Here is a 27,675-nt window from a genome sequence, read left to right on the forward strand (position 1 = left end):
TTAAAATGTAAGAGCGTTTTATTACCAAAACAGTAATGACAACTAAACAATGTTGCGACATTACTTATACACAGTTACTTAGTAGAAATGCCAACATTTATTAGACATCACAAACTTTAAAATAACAATATCATGTAGGCTTTTTTAAATAAATGAATGATAACATAAATAATGCATTATTAACAAATTTTTGCATTTGTTTTAACTAATAACTTGTCCTTCATTGCACACTGTTAAGTTCAAGTTAAATATTCAAAAGATTTAGAAGAAAGGATATACAGGCCTTCACACACTACGCACATGAAGTTAGATACTTAAATAAATGCACATTTTCAACAAATTAAAGGGCCATAAATATACACTACAGAAAATGATATAAATTGAGTAACACCAAATTGTGTGAACATCAAATTATGTAACCATAATAGACGCTATAGTGACGGTTGGGGTTAGGATTGGTGTTGGGATTAGCCTGACGACAGCTTGCACTTCAACGACACGGTCACATAATTCGACAGTCACAAAATTCGATGCAACACTGGCACTGAAATAATGCTGCATATAGTAAACAAACATACTGATAAAACAAAATCTATGAAAGGTAGTCCGATCATAAAAACACCTCTGGCTCCTTACATTCATTTGTAAATTCTCAAAAGACAAAAGCAAAGATGAATTGATCCCCATTATTGATTCAAATATTTACTGTTAAATCACATGATAAATTTTACTAGTATATAAAGGTTTGTACATCTGGTAAACTTGACACTAAAGTTAGGCCGTGTCAAAGTTTTACATTTGGATAGTTTAATAGAAATCAGTCTCATATATTCATTTAAATGCACATACATATATAAATTCAATTCAGAAATCAGTCTCATATAATCATTTAAATGCACATACATATATCATATAATGATAATGAGGGATAAAAGCGGAATAGCAGCATAAAATATAATTTTTGATTTAAAGTTAGCACTTAAAAACAGCAAAGGCATATACTTAAATCATACAGTAAATACTAAGTGCATCTCAGGTACAGTGATATAAATTACATTTAAACATTTTGCATATGAGGAATGACTCAGTTAAGATATTGATTTGAATAATTATTTTTACAGTTAACAAATAACCAACTAATTTCTCAGTCAGAATATTAAAGTAAGATTTGCGACATAATGTTATACAGCACTTTTCCCCCTAAACAATGTTATTAACGTATCAATTCTGTTGAAATTTGATACTGAGCGTCCTCGCTATATTTTATATTTTCATGAAATAACATTTCCTTATCCATGTTCCTATCTCATACACTCACAAAGCTTTCTTGTCCTATCAAAATGTGTTACTGTCTTAAAGTTCATTCGGTAAATAATTTTTCAAACCTTTTCTGGAAATCTCTCCAGCTTTAAACTCATTTACATTTATGCATTTGGCAGTTGCTTTATTCAAAGTGCTATCAAGGATATACATTTTCTCACTTGGGGCAGTTTTCTAGACCTAGACGGTGGCTGTTTCTCAATGTCAAGGATACTTCTTGGCATGACTGGTATTTCCAAGTCACTTCCTTCTTTAGCATTCATAGAACACGTAAATGGAACAGGCTAGCAAGTGCACGTCATTGCATCATTACCATTTACAAGTTCAGCGATGGAAACTTGACTTGATCTATAGAAACTTTTCAGCTGTTTTATAAATCCGGGCTGTTCTGTCCCACTTATGATTGAGGAGAATATAACATGAACTATATAACTCGACAGGAACCTGGTTTGCATTGTTTGCATGAAATGGTGTCCATGAATCACAACGCCTCTCACTAAATCAGCTTGGACAGATACAATAAAGTGTATGGAAGTGAACATTGGCGCATGTAGTTTATTTTTAATCACGTGTGTGGTAGTGATAGGCCTGTTGAGCTCATGTTGAGCTGATTTCTTCACCAGGCTAAAGGAGAGGTGGTGCGTGGACTCCTGGGGCTGCGTGGAGGGAACTCAGTGTTCTGGATGTCACCCAGAGCTCTCTGAGAAACACAAGCACATTAGCCCACCTTAAAAATACACTATTAAAAATAAATATTCATGCACTATCAGCGTTTACCACTACTTTACTATTATAAGTTTAAAAAAATACAAGCAAATGGCAAATCGATAACATTCGCCCACTATATGTTCCTATGAATTAACCAGACCTTAATGCATATTGTATTAACTTTGGTTACTTTGGTGTGTTTATTATTTTACTTATCTATGCTCTTATTTTCATACAGTATGTGGGTACGTGCCTTATATGTGTTTTAAAGAGATAGTTTACCCAAAATGAAAATTCTGTCATCATTTACTTACTCTCATGGTGTTACAAACCTGTATAAATGTCTTTGTTCTGATGAACATGAAGGAAGATATTTTGAGGAAGGTTTGTAACCGAAAACATGAGAGTGAGTAAATAATGAGAGAATTTTCATTTTCAGGTGACCTGTGTTGCTGAAAATGTGTATTTTCTGTACGTTTTCTACTTTTCTGTGGTGGTATTATATTATTAAGCCATTACAGAATAAGTTATTGTAAAAAAAAACACCCAGACATCATTATCAACATTGTACAGGACATTAATAAAAGTTGCTGTGTTACAGAGAAAAAGTGAGTGAATAACAACAGACCTCTCGAGGGAGCTCAAAAGTAGCTGTGACCTATTTTCTGCCACCTGTTTGTGTTAAAAGCCTCTATAACTTCTACTAGTATTCACCTCATAAGCCAGATATATTCGGTCAGTACATCAGGTTTTTTTAAAACATAAAACTTACCTCAAATTTAGCAATAAACTCAGCGAAGATGCCAAAGAAACTCTCTGTGGTCGTGCCCTTCCCATCCTCACCGAAGAAAGATGCGACTTTACAGAATTCCTCCATCGCCCTCTGCTGTAGAGACTCAAGGGACTGCACTGTAGGGTGACAGTTCTCCAGAAACCCCTGCATATAACTGTTAAGCTATTTTATGACAGATTTCGTTCATTTGGAAAAGCATTTTCCAAAAGTGGTTCTTTGCTCGTAATCATAGAAGAACCATTTTTAGTGCCATATAGCACTGGTGAAGCACCGGTGAGGCACCTGTGTGGAACCAAATGGTGCTATGTAGAACCACAGGTGGTGCTATATGGCCCTTAGATGGTTCTACACAGGTGTTGCACTGGTGCTTCGCTGGTGCTGTCTGGCACTAAAATGGTTCTTCTATGGTTACGATCCAAAGCAACAGTTTTGGTGCTATATAGCACTGTTTGTTTTTTTAGAGTGTATTTAACTGCATTTAATCTGCATTAAAGAAAACCTCAACTTTCTAAAAAAATTAATTTTGGTAATTTACTCACCCCCCATGTCATCCAAAATGTTGATGTCTTTCTTTGTTCAGTTGAGAAGAAATTAAGCTTTCTTCCAGGATTTTTTTTCTTCAATTTAATAGAGGACCTCAACAGTTTACAGTTTCAATGCAGCTTAAAATTGCAGTTTTAACGCAGCTTCAAAGGGCTCTAAATGATCCCAAACGAGGCATAAGGGTGTTATCCAACTTGACCAGGAAATACATCCTTGATAATTATGCATCGTGCTCATTCATACAACCCTCATATTTTGAGGGGTTAGGGTTAGGTAAGATTATTAGCCAACAAAGACATCTGATATACTGAAATATATTCAAAAGTCAAAAGTTTACAGAGAATAAAAACTTGTTTTCTGTATGTTTTTGGTGAAAGGATACACTCATGATAACAGCAAACCGATCCTCAGCTGTGGCCGGCATCTTCTGACACGCCGCACGAATGTCCTTGATTGTAGCATGTAGTTCATTAAAGTCAGATGTGATGTTTCTCTGATTTACTGTAGAAAAATAAATCAATACATTTCTATATATCATTGCTGACCCCAGTAACTCTCACAGCTCTTCATGCATATAAGAACCCAATGTAAGCTGCATCCCAATTCAGAGGATGCATCCTTCGAAGGCACATTCCAAGAGTCCAAGAGTGCATTACAGTGGCGAAACAAAGTCTGTCCCATTTCAAAACTCCTTCAAATGTGCACTTTTTTCCCAAGGCCGTGATGCCTATCCCAAGATTCAGTCCATGTCCTTCAAAGGATACAGCCTCTGAATTGGGACGCAGTTAAAGTTTGTAATATTTTGATCTGAATGCTGCTACAGGATATAGGTGACCTAGTCTGAAAACCCAGCTAGTCTTTTTTGTTAATTTATAGTTTTCTTCTTAAAATCAGTAACATTTGCAATAAATTCAGGATAACTCTACATAAGAAAAATGTAGCAGATCTTCACCTTTGGCTGCTTGTGAAACTGTCCTGAGCTCCTTGCCAAAGTCTAGAACTTCAGGAAAATGTTGGCACAAGGATTTCACCAAAATATTCAGAAATGTCGACTTTCCATCCACTGTTTTGGTGGTGCTGAGCTTCAATTAGAATTCAGATAATGAAGGACCACTTTAGTATCATGTTAAAAGACTAACGGTCCTGAATAAAGATGCGTACAGAGTAAAGAAGCTGAGTTCAGTAAGAAAATTGATTTTAAAGCCAGTGGTTTTATTGGTCTTGGGTTGGCCATTATTCAGATAATTTCCCATTGCCAGAACAAACTGTAAAAAACAGAAAGTAAAAGAATGTTAAGGTGAATGGATGCTGGCATACTGAGATTGAACAACATTGCAAATTAAAGAGTCAAACCTCAAGAATCTTTGCTAGTTTTTTGCTGTTCTTGAGTTCCAGAGAAGCCTTGAAAATGCAGTCGTACGACCCTCTCAACTCTTCAGTTTTCTCTTGTAATGTAGTTTTAAAGTGGAGACTTTTCAAACGCGTCTTATATTCTGGCACGGAAAGCATCTACACAGAAATTGCACACATTATGAATTCCACATAACTATTGTTGTTATAATAATTCATCTGAAATACAATAGAAGTATCAAACTCTAAAAAAAACAATCATCAGCCATAATAATAATAATAAATATTGAACTCTGTGAAAATGGCTTTTGTTAGTCATGTACCTGCAGAACAAACTGGTCAGGTTCACTAAGTTTGTTTGGGTCATCTCGGTACTGCTCGTACTGTCTGACCTCATCGTCGTCCGGCGCGTACAGGAGCAGCTGCTTAATATGTGCCGGCTCCAAACGTTCGCTCGACAATGTCATCAAAACCTGACGCAGCTCACCTGGTGACAGCTTCAGATGGGCAATCAGGATTGCTATGAAAAAGATAAAAGGCTTGAGACAAGAATGGTGAAGACGCTCATAAGCTAATGCTAACTGCTAAAGCAGTTAAGAAGTTAGCACATGGCTATCAAGTCAATAAAAGTCAATTTACTCACAAGCATTGTAGGCCTTCTTATGGGAAAGAATCTCTACCACATCTTTCTTTTTGAAAGTCTCTACCTGAGGTGAAGGCTCTGGAACTGAAACTGACAGATTGAATCAGTGTGATGGAGAGTTCACCTGACACTGACATGCAAAGCTAAACTAAAAACAGAAAAAATCTGTTTACCCAAATATGACTGGACAGATAATAATCAAAAACTTGATTTCCATGATACAGTAGCTTAACACCTTATCAAGAGACCTTAGAAGTCAAGTGAACGTGTAAACTCTAGGTCTCTCAGGGCGAGAGTTTTTTTTCTCGCAAACTCTTCATCACCAGATTTATGAAATTAGCATGATATTGTTGTTGTCTCTCCATGGTGGCCTGGAATTTGTTTTAATGTCGTAGGTTACCTGTTGTCACAACCCTTTTCGACCATGCGCTTCTTTCGACAATTTTTCCCGTCATTAAATTAGCGAAAGTGGATTCAGACACACCCCTTTAGATCGTGCGCCATGCGCTTTAGACCATGCACTTAGATCAGTGTTCTTCACTCCCAATCCTGGAGAGCCGGTGCCCTGCAGTGTTTAGTTCCAACCTTAATCAAACACACCTACCTGTGATTTTCTAGTGATCATGAAGACATTGATTAGCTCGCAGGTGTGTTTGATTAAGTTTGGAGCTAAACTCTGCAGGGCACCGGCTCTCCAGGGTTGGGAGTGAAGAACACTGGCTTAGATCATTAAAATAGGGCCCATTGACTGTGTAACAGTGTAAGGCGCACTTGAGAGTTTACGTTTTTTGTAGACAGAATTGTTCGAATTTGTTTATTGCGAAATAATGATAAGGATTGCTTTGTGGCCGCACAGCACTAAAATTTCAAATTCATGTAGAATTTTAATAAAAAACAGGGGTCCTGCTTATAGGAAGTCCAGGACCACCCCATCAATTCGAACACTTCCTGTTGTTCTCTTTTATTATCACTCCTCTTGTCCTGACACTTAATTTTGATAGACACTTAATTCCAGAAAGGTTCACAGTTCCCCTTTCTGATGATAGGCTTTGCTATGATTTAAAGAATATTCAATGTCTTAAAAATGGTTTTATATTCTCGTCCTAACATCTGAAAACCTTGAAATGTTTTGATCGCCTTAAATGGGTACACAGCTGACTTCACTCGTTTGGTTTTACCTTCTAAGACCTTGGACACTTGGCTGACAAGTTTAACCTAACCCTGAAACCTAAAACGTATGATAGATTGAGCAAAAACTTTATTCAGCAGAGTATGACTTCATGAAAATTAAGTGTTATTCTTATTTATTACACTTCTCACCTGGAGTTTTTTGGGTCCCAAAATGAAGCTCCAGGTCGAGGTATTTCACCATGTCACTCAGCTTGTCATAATCAGAGTCTTCTTCCAACTGCAATGAAAATATAAGATTGAAATATACTTATGAAAATGGACCACATGAAAAATCATATGACCCATTACTATCTTTCAAGGTCTTCTTATTGTACACATCAAGAGTGGCTTATGCGCTTTGATTTGTTTGAAGCAGCAAATGTAATAAATGTCTCTCTTTGCTAAAATTAAGCAGAGATATTACATCTGTGCAGATAAGCTGGTATCACTATAATGAAGTCCTTAGTTCACACCTGTCCCCAGATGGTTCCCTCTGAATTCTCCACCTGTTCCCAACGTAGCCTCTTTACGTTCATGTGACTAGAATCAGATTTTTGAGGAGAAGCTTTTGGCAGAGGAGGGGGCACACAAGGTGGGGGTAAAGGTGGAGGTGGCGGTGGCTCCACAGTTGATCCTTCAGTGGGGTGGTAAGTTTGAGGTTGGGGTGCACCTGGTGCTTGAGTTTGGGACTGGGCTTCATGGTGGCTGTGATGATGATGGTGGTGGCGATACTCGTGGTATACGGGTTGAGGGCTTTCCCTGGCCTGTACAATAGAGGGGGTTGAGCGCTGTTGTTGCTGCTGAATGTGTTGCTGCTGCTGAAACTGTTGTTGCTGCTGAATGTGTTGCTGTTGCTGAATGTGTTGCTGTTGCTGAAGCTGTTGTTGCTGAATCTGTTGTTGAATGTGTTGCTTCTGCTGAATCTGTTGTTGGTGAATCTGTTGTTGTTTCTGAAGTTGTTGTTGCTGAATCTGTTGTTGTTGAAGCTGTTGCTGCTGCTGTGAAGGAATGGGCTGGAAAGTGGACAAGATCTGTTGGGTCTGGTGAGGTTGGTGGGGTTGATGGATCCGGTGGTACTCAGGAGCAGACTGAATGGGCTGGACTTGAGGTATAAGCTCAATCTGGGGAATGTGGCGAGCTGATGAAGGAGTCTGGGTTGGTGGGTAGGCTTGATGAGTTTGCTGCATCTGTTGACTCTGGTGGTGGTACTGTTGTTGACTCCGTTGAGCTGGGTGATTAGCTTGAGAAACAGCTTGAGCCATGTGTGCCAGCTGCATCTGTCGGCCCGCTCTCTCCAGCCTCTCCATTCGCTCCATACGCTCCAATCTTTCTAAACGCTGCATCTGTTCCAGTCGGTCAAGCCTGTCCATGGAGCTTGAAAGATGAGCTTGATGACTCTGATTAACTTGGTAAGCATGTTGGTCTGAATGCAAGGGTTGAGGCTCCATCTCATAGATGTGTCTATCCGGGCGTTCCTTTCGTTCAATCCTATCAAGTCTATCCATGGAACTAGAAAGTTGAGTCTGAACAGTCTGGTGCGAATGATCAGTTTGGTGCATTTGATGACCTGACTGACATTGGTGACCTGTTTTTTCCTGATGAATTTGATGCATCTGGTCACCCTGGTGGTGTTGATGAAACTGGTAAGTTGGATGGTGCATCTCATAGACTGTGTGGCTAGAGACAGATGACTGAGTTATATCTGGAGAGGGAATAGGAGGCAGAGACTGGTGCATTTGCTGCTGAGGTTGTTGAGGGTGACCAACTGATTGAACAGGAAGTGAGTGGTGCTCCTGGATGACTTGGTGCTGGGTCATAATCTCATCATGGGTGGGCAAGACCTTGTGAATGGACTGTCGTTTTGGAGGTGGGTTAGCCCTTGGTGGGGGTGGAGGAGGAGGTCCAGGGTGGCGACGGAAAGTCAGTCGAGGTGCGTGGTCAGGCGATAAGCCAGCAGGTGGAAGAGAGTCATTAAATTGGACAGGGGGAGGAGGGGGAGGAGTCATAGGGGGAGGAGGAATGTGCTCAGAGCTGGAAGAGTAAGTGAGAGAACTGGCATCCTCACTGCTACTATGCACTTCGCTTGGACTGCTTAACTCCGGAGGCATGTACGGACCCTCTCCCTCCTCCTCCTCCTCTTCCTCCTCTTCCTCCTCCTCTTCTTCTTCTTCTTCTTCCTCTTCATTCTCCTGTACTTCTTCATCCTCATTCTGGAAGGTCATCTGGACAACATCCTGTTGAGGCAAATGGCATTTAGCTTACATTAACACATTTGGCTCATGCTTTTATCCAATAAGAATGAAGAAAACTTGGTTCTGAAAAGCATGGGACCATCAAAATTCAAAAAACATACATTCAGTTTTATGTTGGGTTGCCACTATAAAATCTGGTGGCTGAAGGAAAACCACTAGATAACTAGGGATCAACAACAACCATGCATACAGACCTCTTCATAGTCATTTTCTGGTGAAAGGAAATCATCCACAGATAACTGCTGTCCCAGCTGTTCACTCAAGGCCTCCATGAACAGATCTGTGTCTGGGGTACGTGGTGGACGCGAGAAGGTGTAGCGTTTCCTGCGAATAGGTGGACTCGGGGGGTAGTCAGGAGGAGATGGTGGAGAGTGGGGTGGGCTGTCGAAACTGATGTAAGGGTTGGACTCAGCACTGGTTTGGGCAGGAAGAGCAGGTGGATAGAAGGGGCACTGGGGACTAGGTGGGGGCTCCTGTGTCCAAGACTCCAGTTGTGGAGGAGGAGGGGGTGCACGCTGGGCTGAAGCAGATGCGGCTACCTGAGAGATGAAGGGGGAAACCTAAAAAGTCAAACTACAATCGGATAGTTCTCAAAGTAAGCTAGTTCTGCCCAAAATCATATAAAAAATAAACTGTAGTTGGTTGATTTGTATGTTAAAAGATAGTGTAACAGCAAAAGTAGTCACTTTGATACTACTGTACCTGAAGTGACCCGAACAGATGGAGATGAAGAGTGAGCCCTCCCAGACTGTGAGGAAGAGTGTTGGAAGATGTCCACGCTAACCAGTGTGTCAGGAGCTGGTGGAGGTCGACTTTTCAGGGATTTTGATCTCTTCCCTGCATAGACATTTTCTAGCTCAGCATACACTGCTGACAACTAGAAAACCACAGTGACTGGGTTATTAATACAAATTAAGTATTTGAGAATAAGCTTCTACCATCTACATTTTGTGTACAAATCTGTTTAAAACAGAGACTAGGGCTCACATTGGTCAGATTGTTGGGTGTCTCTGGTAGAGAAGTCCCATCACCTGATTGTCTCTCTCCAGGGGTCAGTCTCATATGGGACACTTCAGGTGGATCAGTGCAGATCCCTTATACAGGGAAAAAACACCCCATCAACTCTTATTTCTATAGTTTCTGTAATCTCTAATGCTAGGAGAAACACTGGTATCTACAGAACTTTGCTCAATACACTTTACTAGACTAAAATAAAACTACATTTGGCATGACATTATTTATGCAAGTAGGAAATGTTTCTGGATAAACATAATTTGTTGGTCCCTAAACAACATCCCATAAACTAATCATGGATCAAATCCTATCTCTAATTCTACTAATAACCATCCCCTAAATCAAGAGAGAAATCAATGTTACGAATGTTGTTAAAAACTTCACCTCAACGTTCAACCAATTTCTAACCTTAAAATCTGATTGGTTTAAAGGAATGCTGTTTCTAATCAACTGTAATTTAAAATACTGTAATTTATCATAGTGTCTGAAGAAGGCTCACCCATTCCCAAATGAGTGCCAATCACTAGATCATCTGAGCTACGTCCCCTCACACTGCTCCTATAGGTGGTTCCTGTCACCTTCATAGAGCTGCTGCGCCGATGTGGCTCATGTGCTGGAGGTTCAGGTTCCGGCACTGTCCATAATGCATTTGTAAAGATATACAATATGTATGCATTCTTATACTCTATCACTGACACAAAAATGTATGGCCTATAGATGCTTACAGTTTTTTAACTAAGAACTGAAGGTCTGAAAGTCTTTAAAAGATTTTCAGATAGTCAATGAACCCCTGAGTTGTAAGGTAAATAGAAGCATGTCTTACATGTGACCTTATAGCCAAGGAAGCGGGAAATTTTATTCTGACAGTGTTCTTGCTCCTCATAGGTGAGCAGCTGGTAAATGAACTGCCAGATCACTTGCTTTGCCGGGGTATCCAACACAGGAAACACATCCACAATCAAAGTGTCCACATTTCTAAGAACACAGAGAGAAAATACAAAAAAGGTTTTTACACTATTCCGAGAGAAAGAACAGAAATTTTCCATATAGTATCTGCTGAAGAGTATTCATTCATCCATTATTGTTCTTCTGTAACTTGTGAGATGCATCTGCACCTAACATTACCTGTGCTGGAAGAAAGACTCCAGGGCTTTGCATATGGCATATCTCTCCTGAAGGGTGAGGAGGTGCTCGAGCTGCTGGCTAAAGGTTCGGCCCTGCACACGAATGCTGGGAGGCAGGATCTCAGCGATCCATTGCAGGGAGCTGAGGACAGGAGTTCGGGAGCGAGGAGACACATGAAACTGCTCAACATCAGTCAAGGATGGGGGTCCATCCTCAACTACCAGACTAGGCATTGCTCCACTGCCCTGCAACATGGACACCACCTTCTCATGCGAACAACTCCTGGGAGGATGCACACAAAACACATAATTTACTTACCTGACCTTAAACGTGTTTATAGATAAAGTCTAATTTGTGTGACACGAGAAACATAATTTTTACATTTTCTGCGGTAAATGTGGTGTGGGGGATTTACGTACATAAATTTATGTCATGATGACAGACAGAGTGTTGCTATTCAGTCCCTGAGGCATCTATATACAGCAGTTTGGGGATTTGCTATGCAGTTGCTAGGGTGTTCTGAATGGTCACTAGGACACTACTTGTCAAAAGTCTTCATTTTTGTCCTCCTACATGTATAACGTAAGTCTGTGGTATTTTTTACTTGTTTAGTCTAGACGTTTGTCAAAATTCTAACTCCAAGTATTAGCAACCATAATAGTGATGCTTGCCTTAGCCTCCAGCAGTACAATGCAAGCACCATTACTAGTCTTACCTCATGTCCAACCCATTGAGAAACAAGATGCGATCTCCAGGTTTCAGACCGGCCTTCTCAGCAGGACTGCCTGGAGGAGGATTGGAAAAATACCAAGAAAGTAACAACCGACAACAGATCATATGGGCTCCATCTCAGATTAATCTGTGTTTACGAGACGCCCTTTGAAATGACGTGAGATCTATTCAAGCCCCTGCAGCTTGTGTGTTGGTCACAGTCTAAGAATGAATGTTTCTGTTTGGCTTTGAGGGCTGACTGTGGGAAACGTGTGAATCCTAAGGGATTTGCGCTGGATCAGAACACAGCTCCACCACCTGTGTCGCCTCTGACTCAGTCTGTGGTCTTCTGCTGGTTCTTTCTCTCTCTCCTGCTGTTACAGCACACTGCCAGCTTTTTCCACCTAACTTTTCAATATGAGTCAGTATTGACTAAATTTGCATGGCTTTATCATTCACGTCATTTCTAGTTTCATGTCCAAAACAAATTTTCCCTTATAAACCACACAGACTTTCATCTAAAATAAATACACCACAAGCTTGCCATAATGAAAATAAAAGACAATGTTAGAATAATACTAATAATATTGATTTTATTATTATATTATATTAAATACTAATTAAACAAGGTAATACTGAATATAAATATAAAAAAAATGTACTAGATTTATTCTCAACATTAAATAACTCACTAATATATGTAATCCAGGTTGCTTAAGTACTGACCTAAAAGAATAAAAATAAGGAAATCACAAATGCATTTTTTTGCAATACCCCCCCATCTGGCATTGGTTAAGTAAACAGATTGTCCTGCACCAAACTCACATTTTGGTTGAGCCTGTGTAAACAAGACCGTGTGTGTTCATTTGATACCTGGTATTACAGAGTCAATCCAGACTGGAGCGTGTCCACGTAAAGTGAAGCCAAAACTCTGGTTTCCTTTGTACACTCGCACTGTCCTATAAAAACACAATAAAATTGTGATATGTCTCAAATTTTTAGACCCCACTATGTACAGTACACATCCCTCACCTTACCACATTTATGTTAACATAACTACTCATATCATATGGACAGACACAATCACAGTTTGTTATATAATCGAAACAAAAAGCTTTTTATTTTATAAAACATCATTATTTTGGTATCATTATTTATACTCCTCCAGGCAATTTTTTACAAATTCTTGTCAAAATGATTTTTAAGACTTTAATTCTATGTTTATGTGACTATCAGGATTGCACGCTGTCTGAGAGCTTTGTGCCACAGATCGCTAGATGAGGGATTAAAGTCTCAATGAAATGAATATTTAATTCACACACTGCAAAAAAATACCGTCTCACTTAGTATTTTTGTCCTGTTTTCAGTAGAAATATCTTAAAATTTTTAAATCAAGATGCATTTTCTTGATGAGCTAAATAACCTAAGAAAATAAGTCTAGTTTTTAGACAAAAAAAAACATAAAATTTTAAGTGAATTTGTGCTTACAACAGGGACAAAAAACTGCCATTGAGATAAGAAAAAAATCAATACCTTTTTTCTTTAAAGGTCACATTCTTCCTGATTCCATTTTTTAAACCCTAGTTAGTGTGTAATGTTGCTATAATAGCATAAATAATACCTGTAAATGACAAAGTTCACTGCCAGGCGATATATTTTCTTTAACAGAAATTCCCTTTCAAAGCCTACAGCGAACGGCCGGTTTGGACTACAGCCCTCTACTTCCTGCTTTAATGACGTCAGTAGAACAGTTTTTTTACTAAACTCCGCCCACAGGATTCGCCAGCTAAGCTAACGGCAAGCTAAGCTAACAGCAAGCTAAGCTGCTATCGAACACACTAAACAAACTACACAATCAGAACTCGTTACGTATATCTGAATGATTAACTTTTTTTAGATCAAGAAAGACATCAGCCCGTTTTGAGGACAGTGAAAACAGCAGTATACAGATAAGTAAATCGTGTGAAAAATACCGCGTTTTGTTTACATGTGAAACATGAACACATGTTATATTCGCACTGTAAACACAATCAAAGCTTCAAAAACACAGAAAGAACGGGACCTTTAACACAGATTGTACTTTTTTTTTTTGTCTAAAAACGTATTAGACTTATTCTGTTATGTCTTTTTCTCATCAAGAAAAAAACGTCTTGATTTAAGAATTTTTAGATATTTGTTCCTAAAACAAGACAAAAATACGAAGTAAGAAAGTAATTTTTTGCCGTCCATGCCCTCATTAAAGGGACATCAGGCAACGTTTTCGTGTTAATTAATCATCTTCGTAAGTCGGTATATGGTTAAAAAACTCATTACAGGGCGAATCTCTCACCCCTACTGTCTGCCTGTAGGATATCCCACTTGCAAGGTCGGTTTATCCTACCCGCGTCCTTCGGTCTCGCAAAGTCTCAGATATCGCGAGAAGCAGGATAATTTTACGGCAAGCATCCCCAGCACAAAGGCAGGCTAACGAAACCCGGCTAGCGATTGTTGCAAACATATATAATGGCAGAGCCAGGGAAGAAGCAGCGAAAACCCTTGACGGAAGATGCAAAGAAAAGAAAAAGAGCTTCAAACCGAGCGAGGGCTCGCACACGTATCAACATTGTTCAAGCTTTTTCAGAATGGCGAGAGCTGAAAGACAGAGAAGGTTCCAAGTCAGACTTCGATATTTTATTTTGTGCATGGATGTACTTTCATTGCGTTCATTACTATTTGTAAATTTGTCTCATCAGCTGATCAGCTGGGTTGCTAGGGGGGAGGGACAACAGTTCATTTATACAACTGTGTGTTTGAAAGCATTTACTTCCAGACACTGGGGGAGCTTCGTAGAGAAAAAAAACTCAGGCTTGCCTGGTGTCCCATTAACATACCTAACCCTAACCCAAATAAAATCTGCAAATCTGCTTGTGGTGATACTTTTCTGATGTTGTCAGCTATAGCTTGGGCGGGAGCATCCGTTAACCCCGCCCCTCCAACTGTCAGTGTGCTGCTAGTTCCATTTCTGAATAAAACACCTACTTTTCTATATCCAATCAAAAACAGTGGAACACACAAACCACGCCCACCATTTGAATCATATGATATTCTGTTTCACTCGGAAACACATCTCAAAATGGAAGGAAAGTTGATGTGACTTCCTGTTCACAGGGTCTTTAACTTACATAATTTTATGATAACCTCAAATTCAACCAAATCAACATTTTTCACTTTCGCCTGTAGCTCAAAATTAGACTGTGCGCATTCCGTCTCACTTAGACAGCACAGGTCACAAATTCCTCTTTTAATTATTCCTACTAAAGTTACAGTTTCAAACTCTTGCGAGTCTTTTACACAGTTGGTTTGTATTCTTTGTGTAGCTAAAGTAACATCTACAGTATATATGATGTAATTATAGACATATCAACAGTAGAGATTCCAAATCCAACAAAATTGCACATTCAGGTTTCATAAGAAAACCTATTTGATAATATCAAGAGAATCTAGACCTGTATTCTTAAACCTATTACAAAAAAACAAATTCTCCCTCCTACAACTCTTTATATAGAATACCAATGGTTAACCAAGCATATATTAATGTTTTACAGGATTCATGTTCAAAGTGTACAATATTAAATCTCACACACATAAAGGTGTCAATTTAACTGACTAAAATAGCATGAATTGTAGGAGTGAAATACTGAGGTGTCATTGAATTTACATTATAATTTAGAGGCGAGAGCAGTTCTGAAATCAGAAATTCAATAAATAGGACAGAATTTTTACTTATGATCAATTAAGTACATCATTAGGTCTGTATCGTCAATCCTTTATATCTATCCTTGTACCTATGACCCAAACGCATTATGAATGCTTTCTAAAAGACTTGTTTTCTGAAAACCAAAACCGAATGCTTTAAAAAAACACATTTGACTCAACTTCTCAAGAGAACTTTCATCACAAAGAAATTTAAATTGAATGTGAACATATTAGATAAAAACCAAAAGAGCAAAATATGAAAGATAACATAAATAAAACCATAACTAAAGACTGACCTGCGTGTAGAGAAAGAACTGGAATGTCCAGCGATGAGCGAGGTGGTCTTTCGCACGCCACGGGTGATAGCGACCTCTTCATTGGTGGATCGGGGCACCGAGCTGGCTCGGGTGGACACAGAGAGCAGACGATCAGGGTGGTCTTCGCTTCGACTCCGACGGAGACGATTGTTCCTGTGGTCGCTAAAACTTCGGCCTCTCAAGCGACTGATGAGACTCTGTGAGACCATCTGATCGAAACGCTGCCTGTGCTTCTTAGGGATGAAGATCCTGACAAACATGGTAAAGAGAGGAAGAAAATTTCACATCATTACAGTCGGACGTGTAAAGAAGCTCTGAGGGATGCTGGATGAAGATACAAAGGAGAGCATGGAGGAGGAGAGAAAGCGATGAGACATTCTGCTATAATAACACTGGATTACTGAAATGTTTGTGTCTTCACAATCTGCTATCAAAGAAAAAACAGCTTGAGTGTTCCAATACAATGTTTTAGTCTTGAAGAGCTAAGAATAACCTGTTTGATTGTCTAAAAAGCTGACAGGTAAGAAAGTGATTCACAAACAGAGAGAAAGAGAGAGTTTATGGTCTAATCCTCCAGATCTCCAGCTGCAAACTTCTGAAACATTTGTGACCCTGGACCACAAAAGCAGTCTTAAGTGTCTTTTTTTTACCTTAAGACTTATACATCATCTGAAAGCTGTATAGATAAGCTTTCCATTGGTGTATGGTTTGTAAGAATTGGACAGTATTTGGCCAGGATACAACTATTTAAAAATCCAAAATCTTAATTTTTTTTATTTAATTGAGAAAATCGCCTTTTGACGTTGTCCAAATGAAGTCATTAGCAACACGTATTACTAATGATAAATACATTTTTTATATATTTATGGTAGGAAATTTACAAAACATCTTTATGGAACATGATCTTAATCCAATCTATTCTCCAACCTATACGATTGCTTTGGTCGTTTGTCCATTTCACCAAATACGACCAATAGATGCATTTACTAAATTAGCGCCTCTACCGGCCGCAAGGGGAAACTTAATATATTTTGGGGTACAATTTTGCTATGATGACATTTACTAGGATAAGATTTTCAATTTAAACCGCCAGGATTAATTGTATTTTATTACACATTACACTATAGACGGTTTCATCGGACGCACGTGATACACGTCTGGATCCGAACCTTACTTCCGGTTTCGTTTTTTTAATGGTCTGACTAGTTGCTAAACAGATCTCTTGAACAAATGCCTCGTCGAAAATAGCAAATGTTTTAGTTTCCTATGTAATCTATGTGTTGTTGTTTTTGCTTGTTATATAAATAAACTACGTTTAAAGAACTTTGTTGTTATTTATTCTTAGCGGAGTTTACCGGAAGTTACGTGCGGACCACGACAGCCGCTTGTTTATGTTGTTACTGCTGAAACCGTCTATTCGGGTATTTAGGGCAAATAACGTACTCATTTATATAAAATATAAACACAGCATATAAAACAGTCACAATTTTTTAAAAATGTACTTAAAATATCCCAAGTGTACCGAGGTCAAACGATCAATTTATTTGAAGATGCAAAAGTGATGACAATCCGGTGTACTCGTTCAAAAACTGCCGCCAGAAAAAGCGATGATACGTCATCTATGATTGTGAAAAGCATTGGCTCTCCTGTGTCTCGCGACCGATTGCATCATTACGTTAAGAATGTGAAGCGCTATTGGCTCTTGTAACTGACTACGTCATGCTGGGTTATGTTTGAATGAGATCTGACCAGTGGCGGCTGGTGACTGCTCATCCAAGGGGCGCTAATTCAAAATAAGTGTTCGGAGTGTCATGTGTGTTGCTTGCATTTTCATATGTTTGTTGCGTCATGTAAACCATGTGCATCACGTGTTTTGTCAAAATAAGTGCCTGCTGCACTCCCGTCAAAACCGTTTATGATAAAACAGACGTTCACAAAATACACGCAAGACACTCCCTTAACACTAAACTCTGATTATACATGAGATTATGCGAGGCACTTATTTTGACAAAACACGTGATGCACACAGGATCTCTCGATTCGCCGAACACATTTTGAAAAAAGGAACCACACACGACAGACTACATACATGTTGTGACGAACTTCGCATCGAGCGCCCTCGAATAAAAGAAGTCACCGGCCACCACTTGATTTGAGTGTGCGTTTTGATCACAGAGTTTTCATAACATAAAGTAATCGTATGGCTTCAGTTAGCAAGGTTTGCAACGCGAATGGTTTGTAATACTTTTATACTGTTTTATGCAATAAATACCCGAGACTGTACTTTTACTTGCATGTTGGGTTTACTATGGTTAAAGCAACACCAAAGAGTTTTTTTTACATTAAAATAACGTTTCCAAAAAAGTTTCAGTCATTCATCCACTCGAAACAGAGTGAACGGCACTTTTACATTCGCTTTGCAGCCCTCTAAAACCGCACCAAAGAAGTTTCCAACCGTCGGGTCGCGGTCCTGTAATTCGAGTGAAAACTACAAATACTTGCTTTACGGCAGACCTACAATCCAATCAGAACCATCTTTGCTACAGTCGGCTAAATAATTTACGACAGTGCTAATGGACAATTCCGCTTCCAACCTGTAGGCAGAGCAAAGAGCAAAAACTCTTTAGTGTTGCTTTAAGAAGCGGTTGGGTTTAGGGTAAGGGTGAGGGTGTGTGGTTAGATGCTCCAAAATATCTTTACACCCATTAATGTTTATGAAACCGTTTCTACATTTACAAATGTATAAAATTAAATGTGTCTTATCTGATGTCTAAGGCAAAAACCTTAAAACGTAAAAACAGGTTGTATAAGCTACTGCCGCTAGAGGACACTAATCCCTTAATACGTCACTTTACGTCGTAATAAGGTGCTTCCACTGCACAAACCACCTTTGACGTTGTTATTATTGGCGCACAGTCTCTCTTAATATCCTAATGATTTTTGGCATTTAAAAACATTTATAATTTTGACCTGTACAGTGTATTGTTGGCTATTGCTACAAATACCTGTGCAACTTAAGACTGGTTTTGTGGTCCAGGGTCACATTTTACAATGCACGTCACGCAAAAAAACAACAACACGGTAACCAAACTTAACCAAGCAGGACAATTTCTACCAATGGGAGTCTCAAACTACTACACCATTAATAGTACAAACTACTGCACCATTCACAGATCACTTGATTGAAAAACACATGAATAGCTAAAATCATCAGCTCATATCTGACTGGCTGGCATATACTTAACTCCTATAGGTAGTCTTTATTACATCACCATCATCGTTTCTCCAAATGACAAATTTTTGCTTCCAAAGAGCTTGAGTTTGACATTAAAATTGTGCCCGTCCACACAAATTTTATAGTGTTTAGTGCATGATGGTATTGCTGTTGTGCCATGCAATTTAAGCTTTGCTCGGCTAGAAATACTTCAAGCACATGCTATGAAGTCTTTGTTCAACACGTTCTTTATGTGAGTTAAATCCAGATTTCTTTCAAAGCTAACTTTGATTTAGTTCAGGATGCCCTCGATAAGAAGGAGGTCATAAGAAATCTAAAATTAACTACAAGCGGGTGGGGACGTCAGAAGATCAAGGAGACACATTTCAAAATGAATAAAGGTGCAAATGAAGAATATAACAACATATCACAATGATCAAAGGAACTCATTTACAACAGCAGCTGATCTCTAAATCCATCTGAGACTGTTTTGCTTCTTTATGTGGTCTAAAAACAAACCATGCAACAAACCTCACATAAAAGAATAAACATCATATATATATAGTTCTGTAAGCCAAAAAAGAGCCAAAATGGTCTCCATGTACTAACAACAAACAGGAAGAATTAAGCAAAAACCTCACAATATATTTCTTTTCAAACCATTACTCAAGTGATATGTATTTTTCATTTGCTCTGGATCCGTAAGACCCAATAATGTGTTTAAAACATAACAAATAAAACAACATTTTTATTTGAAATTATAAAACTAGCTACTCTGATATGAAATCTTGGAAGAAATCTCTTACCGAAAACGCCTTGCGAAACACCTGTCTCCCCCCATGCTTCCTTTAAATTGTGATGAGTCTCAAACAAGATAAGATGATGTTCTCCATGCTGAAGTTTTCATAAAGATGGAAAAGTCATTGACCGGACACAACAGGACAATTACAAAAGCCAATATCCTTTTGAAGAAAAGTTGGTGTAGTTGTAAAAATCCCAACCACTAAAAATGTTTTTTAGGACCAAGAAGGAAACTTGAGGTCACGTCGCACACATCTCCATGCTGAGTTGCCTTTGGGAGTTAAAGTCAGACTGGAACGTACATCCAGAACCATACACAAGGTCCTTCAAGTGAAGAGATATAGCTGGTGTTGCTTCAGAGGTGGAGAGAGAGAATAATTGAAAGAGTGGAGCAAAATCAGAAACAGTGAAGAGAGAGAGAAAGAAAATTTCCCATAGGGGATCTCAGACAGGTCTGAAAATGGGAGACCCAGAAAAGAAAGTTATTCAATCAGATGCACATAATCGTTCTCGTGCAGCAGTCAGAGGCTTCATGGGGTATCCAAGTTCACAACACAAGGACTCCAAACCAGGTAAACTGCAGCCGTGAAGATCTGATCACTCCAGATGAAAGCTAAGATCCCAAATCTGCTTCTTTGCATCTCAGCTGCAAACTCACCAACTTTATTATGTGATTTTTGTACAAACTTCGGGTGCGTCACTGACCTGCGAGAGGCTTATAATGAGAAGTAGGCTGCTTAAAAATAGGGTGCATCCATGGGGAGAACCGGACAAGTTTTTCAGGGACACAATAGCGGAGAAACAGGTCTGAGTGAACTGAAGGACAGTGGACATGCAACAGCGATATAACATGTGCAAAGGGACGAGAAAGGTCAGGCTGTCGTCTTTACATGCATTATCTGCTAAACGTGATTCAATTCAAAGTCAAAGCTTCACAATTCAACTGCAACTAGTACGGTACATAAACAAAGTGGCAACACAGAGCACTGCAGACAAATCCAAAAACATGTAAACCAGAAAGAAAAATATGCAAATCTAAAAAAAGGTTCTTACATTTTGAAGAAGGCCTTCATGATTGTTGATGAAAGATGCTAAGGAGCTATGAACCATCAAGGGTTAAATTACAACACATCTGATGGAAAGCATGGATCCAGGTATTCCTTCATAATTCGTGATAAAGATAAAAACACTTGAAAAGAAGTCCAATATCAGAGTTTTTTTAAATAAAAGAATTTTGTAGTGAAACATACAGTAACAGGCATTATACCTCACCGGCAACCGTGGCGGTAAAACTGCTCTGTTAGTGTAAGCAAAACCCTTTCAGATGCATCCAATTCTCCTGACAAAGACTCTCATCAGCAGATAATTACAGTGAGAAAGTGAAAAATAACACCTTTTGAAAGTTAAATGTTTCATTAGATTTTTGATGTTAAACTTTTTGGAATAAGCTAGTAGATTTCATGAAAATTTTCCAAGTTTTTGTTATTAATATTTATATTAAAAAGTTGACTGGTTATAGTCATGCATGCAGTGTTAAGCAAGCTCTTTAAAACTTTGTCTGGGCAGATCATGAGACAAGATAATTCATGTTACATACACAGATAGAACACAATTGTGAGCCTGGACCACAAAACCATTCATATAGGTAAACATTTTTTTAACGAGTATACATCTGGTCAGTATTAAAAAGTAAATTCTTAATCTTACACAAAATACAATATCCGGCGTGTTATTCTGTCATCTTTTCTCCCTTTATTTCCAAAACACGACAAACGCCACTCCTCCTTCTTTGCAGAATGCAATAAATCCGCTCAACAAATCACAGTGCACCATTCCACGCATTGTAAACAATAAAGGCGGCGCATTGAATACACAGGGAATCCTAGTTTTCCTCATCTACTTTGTACTTTGTCATCAACAAACAAACAAAAACAAAATGAAACTTTGATGGGATCGCTAAACCTGTGGTGGTTTTCTGTGACGGGAAAGAAACGTAAGCCATCAAAATCTAAAAATTTACGCGAGAGGCACTTGGTAGACAGAAAAATGTTGGCTGTTGCTTGTTCTCCCGACAGCATGAAGCTTCTGTCGTGCTAACACATTGACCCCAGGGGATCTCATGAAAAACTATCAATTATTTTACTCAAAGCCAATGAAAATCGAGCAGGACCAAAACATTTTACACCTGATCGCTGTCAAAAAAAATTAGCGACGAGGTCCCAAGTATGACAGCAACAATGACAGTGTTCATAATATGACAAAATAAGTGTTTTGATTAATGCCATTAATGTTTTTTTTTAATTAGTGTATACCCAGCCCAGTCTCACGAAATTTTGTTGTATAGTCCCGCAATTGTTTTATTCTGTTTTTGTGATATTATCACGAATTTCCGTGTTTTTTCGTAATCCTATAACGAATTCCTGTTTTTGTGTGATTGTCACGTATTGGTTACTGAACTGTTTTGTCCTATTTTCTTACCATTGTTGCTTCGGTTGAGGGTTAGATTTACATAAAATGACATCCCTAACCACCCAACTCTAACCCTAACGCCAGGCGACATATAAAAAAATTCTGAAAAAATTGTATAAACCAATATATAAAGTGACATTCTAATGCAAGCCCCAAATCTAACCCTAAACCGAAGCCACAATGGTTTGAAAATAGGAAAAAGCAGTTGAGTAACAAATACGTGATAATCACACAAAAACAGGAATTCGTTATACGATCACAAAAAAACGCGGAAATTCGTGACAATATCACGAAAAAAGAATTTAAAAAAATACGTGACTATATCACGAAACCTCATGAGACAGGATAGGTATACCACTAGTCAACTAAATGAATATAACATGGCAAAGATGAATGCACATTTATATATTGATTCAATACAGCATTTTGAAAAAAAAAACGTAATAATAATCAGTTTTTATAATAAATCTTTGAAAATCAAATTATGGATTTGAATTTTTTATGTTTTTATAACCTAAAGGTGCTATGTGAAAGTTTGTAACAGAAAATAGTGGTTTTCATTTTGCCACACATTTTTATCGAAATTAGTCAAAATGGATTTATTGTTTTGGAACCAAACTCTTCAAATATACATGTGCAACTTATGGCTGGTTTTGTTGTCCAGGGTCACAATTAGCTACTTTTTATATATATATATATTTTAACTTTTAAGTTAAAATTAATGTCAGATTTTATGGTAGAATGGTAATGGAAAAACAGCCATTAAAAGTTAAAAGTTTATGTTGCCATGTCTATGAAATCCAAGTCTCAATGTAATTATGAGATCAAAGTTTGATTTCACTTTAATTTCAATCTTTCACGTAACCTTAAAGAGAGTCAATATTAAAGAGATATCTAGGCTATATTTTACAGAATGTTTTTTACATTATACAGGATGATTTTATGTAGAAAAAAAATCACATTACTGATGATAAGAGGTGTGTCATGTACAGCTACTGGATTCATGAAAGCTCATTGGTACCTGATGCTGTCAATCAATTGCTGATGCTCCTCTGTGAGCAGTATTTCTGGAAGGGTGGACGCCAGTCCTTCAACATCCCTTTCACTTGCATACTGCTTCAGCAAATCAAAAAGCCTCTCTTTCACCTCAGGCTCCTCCCCTAAAATCTCCTCAACCTATAAAAGTTCAAATCATTTGTCAAATGCAACTACTGTAACTTAAGTGTAGACACTTTCAAAATGCGGTTGAGATGAGGATGGTTTTCACAGCACTAAATTTATAATATTTCCTCATTTATACCTCTTAAAAGCCTAAATACCCTATAAAGACCAACCAGCTTGATTAGCTTTGCCAGGCTGGGAGAACCAGCTACCGCCAACCTAAACCAGTTAAAACAAGCAATCCAGCTTAAGTTGGCTTTACCGTTTTTAGTAAAAGTAAGGTAGTTAAGAAACCACATGCATCTATGTAGCCAACAAATTCAACTTGTACAGTTTATCATCTTGAGATTGTTATGTGCTGGTTAACCAGGCCGAGCTCAGGAAACTCAATATAGGTCAAGATTTGTGGGTTTCAAAGTTTTTGGGCCTTGTCCTAAATAGGGTTTTGCAAAGGAATGTGAATGTAAGGTGTCCTGGCTGTATGTTATTTTAGGTTTCATAGGTGTGCTCATGGGACAAACCTTCTTGTTAAACTCCAGAGCTTTGTGCTTGCGGTCCTGTCTGACCATGTCTCCGCTCTGATACGTCTCTTTCATGCTGGTACTGGTGCGTTTCTGCCAGCGGTTTATACGCAGCACGCCCAGACGCAGCGTGCGTCCTTGAGACGCCTTGATCATGGCTGCCGCCGTCTCGTGTTGCTTTACTGGAATCCCGTTCACTTCCATTACATAGTCACCTGCTCGGAGTCCACACCGCCCTGCTGGAGAGTTGTGTGCACAGTCCTCCACCAGCAGAGGGCTGTCTCCTACTATGGTGAAACCAAAACGACCATCAGGCCCAGGGGAAATGTCCATCTGTGGTAGAAATAGAAAGGTAAATGACCTGGTTTTCACGGTAGTGGAAAATGAGATATTTGAGCCGGCAACAGCACTTTGAGCAAACAAGAGCTTGGGAACAAACAGGGACAGACTACAATATAATATGGGAGTCATTATTGTATCAGCTTTTTTCAAATGGCTATATTATTGGAATAATTTGATATTCATTGTTATGGATCACAAGCTGTTACAGGCAAAGAATGAGTTGTGTGTGAGAGAGAGAGAGAGAGAGAGAGAAAGAGATACTGCCAACACTGTTACTCTACCTTGGTAGGATATTTCGTTTCTAAGGTAGCATTCACACCATTTACGCCAACATATGTTTTCAATAAAAGCACGTCGCTTTTCAAAAAAGCCAGCAGCTGGCAGGTTTTGTCCGCGCTGAGCGCTGATAGTTGAAAAATTTTAATAAAAACTGGGTGAAACACTTAGCTCGTCAATGTCACTTTACACTTGGCCGTCCAATAACAGTGGAGGACAAATATTACAACAACCAAACAGCGCACCGTTCAACGACTGATAAAGCAGAAGAATAGCATCCAAAGCGCTCATCTAAGGAAAAAGCTGGCAAGCGCCTACAGTTGGCGTCCGCCTGCCGTTTTCAGACGTGTTTAAACGCTTTATACCAAGCGTGCCGCACAAAGCCCTGAAAAGTGAGGCCAAAACGTCTCGATCGCCCCCTAGTGACTGGTCCCAGTATGGGTCATAAACCCCGCCTCCACCATGTTATTCAATGGGACTTGAGACCAACAAAAAAAATTATTTACACTTCAATTATCTTTTTTTCCAAAGCTGGTTTCTATCATTTACTGTAGTTTTATCACGCTGATGTAAATACAAGTGTTTGTTTATAAATTAAGTTTGTTTTTAGTTAGTTATTTAATGCTATAAAAACGGTGGTGTGACATCATGATTGACAGCTGTGATATGCGCATTCTGCGAGAAAGAGGGCAGGGCCTTGATTTTGCATCTTTACTTCCTGGTCCCTACTGCGCAGACTCAACCAAAGATGTCAGCGCCGTATGGAATATGGCTTCACTTTTCACCAATGGAATAGAGCGAATGGGCATCGTCCATTTTTTTACAGTCTATGCTTTATATGCACGTCCCTGCGTATGTTTTCAGTTGTTTTCAATGGAAGCGCAACGCTTTTTAAAAAAGCCAGCAGCTGGTGGATTTTATCTGAGCTGAGTGCCAAGAGTAAAAAAATGTTCAACGTTGAGTAAAACGCTCAGCTCGTCGATGTCACTTCTCACTTGGCCATCCAATAAGGGGAGGAGGGGCGGGAAAAAATATTACAACAACCAACCAGCGCAACGACTGATAAACAAAACAAAAGTATCATAAAAAAAAATGCTGGCAAGCAGCCACAGTCGGCGTCAGCCTGGCGTTTTCAGTCGCGTTTAAACACTTTGGTGTACACGCCCCCTAACGCACTGAAGTTTATCAATGAAATGTCCAAAAATACATTTAGGGGCAACTGCATATATACACACAAAAAAAAGGTAATTCAGCTTGAATTCAGGACATTTGAGTTAGCCTAGTAACTGAATTTGTCTCATAAATTAGGTCATCTGAAACACAACTGCTGTCAGATAAGATCAAGTAAAAGTGACCTGTTCGATTCGAGACACGACTCCGATGCTGGGCGGCACTGTTTTGAGGGTCTGGGCCAGGGCGATGAGTGCTTTTGTGCTCAGAGAGGAAACGTTCTGCCCATCGATCTCAAGAACCTGATCTCCTGGCTGCAACCCGGCCATGTAAGCGCTGCTGCCCTCCACCACAGAGAGGATGTAACTGGGTCCATCTCCGCCCAGCTTAAAGCCAAAATCTTCAGGCCAGCCCTGGTTATTAGCTGGCAGAGCCAAATCTACCAGATAAAAGTGAAATAAGATGAGGACCAAGAAATGGCATTATTACAGAAGTGTAGATTTATTGATCGCCTCCATCCATCCATGTTAAATTTGCATCTAGAAACAGAGTTCCCACGGGTCCTTGAAATCCTTGAAAGTTTGTGAATCTGTGGGAAATAATTCATGGCCCTGGGAAGTTTTTGAAAATATACATACATAGATACAGGTCATTGAAAGTGCTTGAATCTATTTTATGCAAGAAGTTTTCTGGAAAAAAAATCCATATTATTCCCTGTGTAGTGCAGGATAATATCATAAAAATTCTAGACTTAAAGCACACGCGCTAAACTGTTCACTTTAAATGCTTATATCTTCAGTATGCGAATGTTGATTCATAACATAAAGCTTTTTTGCATATTTTTACACATGAAAAAGTCTCGGGTTACGAATGTAACTGTTGTTCCCTGAGAAGGGAACGAGATGCTGCATCTCCCTTGCCATACTTCCTGCGTACTTTCCTGTAGCGCCATCTTTGGCAATATTTCAGAAAGCGATATACTTCCTGGCTCCCGCGTCACCCTGTCTTTGTCGTTAACCCTCACTATTGGTTGAATTTGATATACACATTCAGACACGCTTACCCCTGGAAAGTGTCACCGCAGTGACGCAGCGCGAGTTCCCTCGAAAGGGAACTGTAACAATGTATCTTAAAAGGTAACACGATGTAACCTTGCTCTCACTTGAAATGTGTTCCCACATTTAGTCCTTGAATTTGGACCTGGAAAGTCCTTGAAAGGTCCTTGAATTTGAAGTTAGCTAAGGTGTGGGAACCCTCTGGAAATCTTAAGAAAAAAACATTTTTGCCTGGAATGTCTTAAAAACGTCAACTCAAGAGGATTAACCCAAAATCTATCCATGCACTTTTCTTATTGAGATACATCACACACACAAGAATTCAGGCATTACACAACAACAGCGTTATTAAATGTGTGACTAAGATGAATAAATAAAAACGGTCAAGCATTTTACGCACCAATATTCAGGGGAAATTCTCTTAGCACATTAGGATTTGGGTCTGTGGAGATAAAAAAAACATTATTTAATTCAAATGATAGAAGTGACATTGCTAAATTGCGCATCATTAATATAAAAAGGCAAATGCATTTAAGCTACATTTTCCATATGAGCTCTCCAAAAGCCCCACGTTCTGCATTAGCAACTCACAGAAATCTTTGGAAGCGCTCCTGGATCCGGATCGGCTTTGGCGAAGGGAGAAACGTCCCTTCTGGCTCTTCAAAAATCTTCTCATCATGGTTTCAGAATAGTCCTGTGTCGATATCAAAAGACAAGCTCGGAGAGGTCAACCCAGGTCACCTTTTCACCTTTTTCAACAGGTCATCCCTCCATGACTATACAAACTGAATACATCCAAAAGAAGACCCCTCTGTCCGCATTGAAGACCCCTCTGTCCAGAACTAAGAGAGCGCAGGCAAGCTCTCTGCAGCCCTGGATCTACATCTCCACTAAGTTTGTTCAGCTGTAACCCTATTGCAGAGCACGGTGCCGAAATCTGGGACAAGCTAGCTGGGTCTTTAAATGAATCCTTTGCAAGAGCAAG

General features: G+C 39.1%; 1 protein-coding gene and 1 long non-coding RNA gene across 3 annotated transcripts in view; one reads left to right on the forward strand and one right to left on the reverse strand.

Annotated features, from left to right (window-relative positions):
- On the reverse strand, positions 1-27,456 carry grid2ipa (glutamate receptor, ionotropic, delta 2 (Grid2) interacting protein, a). The gene is made up of 24 exons (XM_073857587.1): positions 27,282-27,456; positions 27,091-27,132; positions 25,821-26,074; positions 23,848-24,180; positions 23,187-23,341; positions 15,661-15,930; positions 12,503-12,588; positions 11,634-11,703; positions 10,919-11,200; positions 10,617-10,768; positions 10,293-10,427; positions 9,767-9,873; positions 9,477-9,656; positions 8,974-9,318; positions 7,001-8,761; positions 6,678-6,765; positions 5,358-5,447; positions 5,038-5,234; positions 4,718-4,873; positions 4,537-4,629; positions 4,317-4,440; positions 3,747-3,865; positions 2,801-2,965; positions 1-2,020 (listed from the first exon to the last, which is right to left on the reverse strand). The coding sequence occupies exons 1-24, from the start codon at positions 27,367-27,369 to the stop codon at positions 1,937-1,939; spliced, it is 5,376 nt and encodes a 1,791-aa protein (XP_073713688.1). The 5' UTR covers positions 27,370-27,456; the 3' UTR covers positions 1-1,936.
- LOC129436541 (uncharacterized) overlaps positions 1-27,675 on the forward strand; it is a 37,380-nt gene that overhangs the window by 8,791 nt on the left and 914 nt on the right. The window contains exon 3 of one of the 2 annotated variants that reach the window (XR_008641859.2): positions 27,452-27,675. This is a non-coding gene — a long non-coding RNA (uncharacterized lncRNA). Of the gene's footprint in view, positions 1-10,274; positions 10,410-27,451 lie in introns of those variants that run through there. The other variant, XR_008641858.2, reaches the window with a different exon arrangement.

The sequence above is a fragment of the Misgurnus anguillicaudatus genome, chromosome 19 (genome assembly GCF_027580225.2).
Source record: "Misgurnus anguillicaudatus chromosome 19, ASM2758022v2, whole genome shotgun sequence".
In the NCBI taxonomy this organism is placed as follows: domain Eukaryota; kingdom Metazoa; phylum Chordata; class Actinopteri; order Cypriniformes; family Cobitidae; genus Misgurnus; species Misgurnus anguillicaudatus.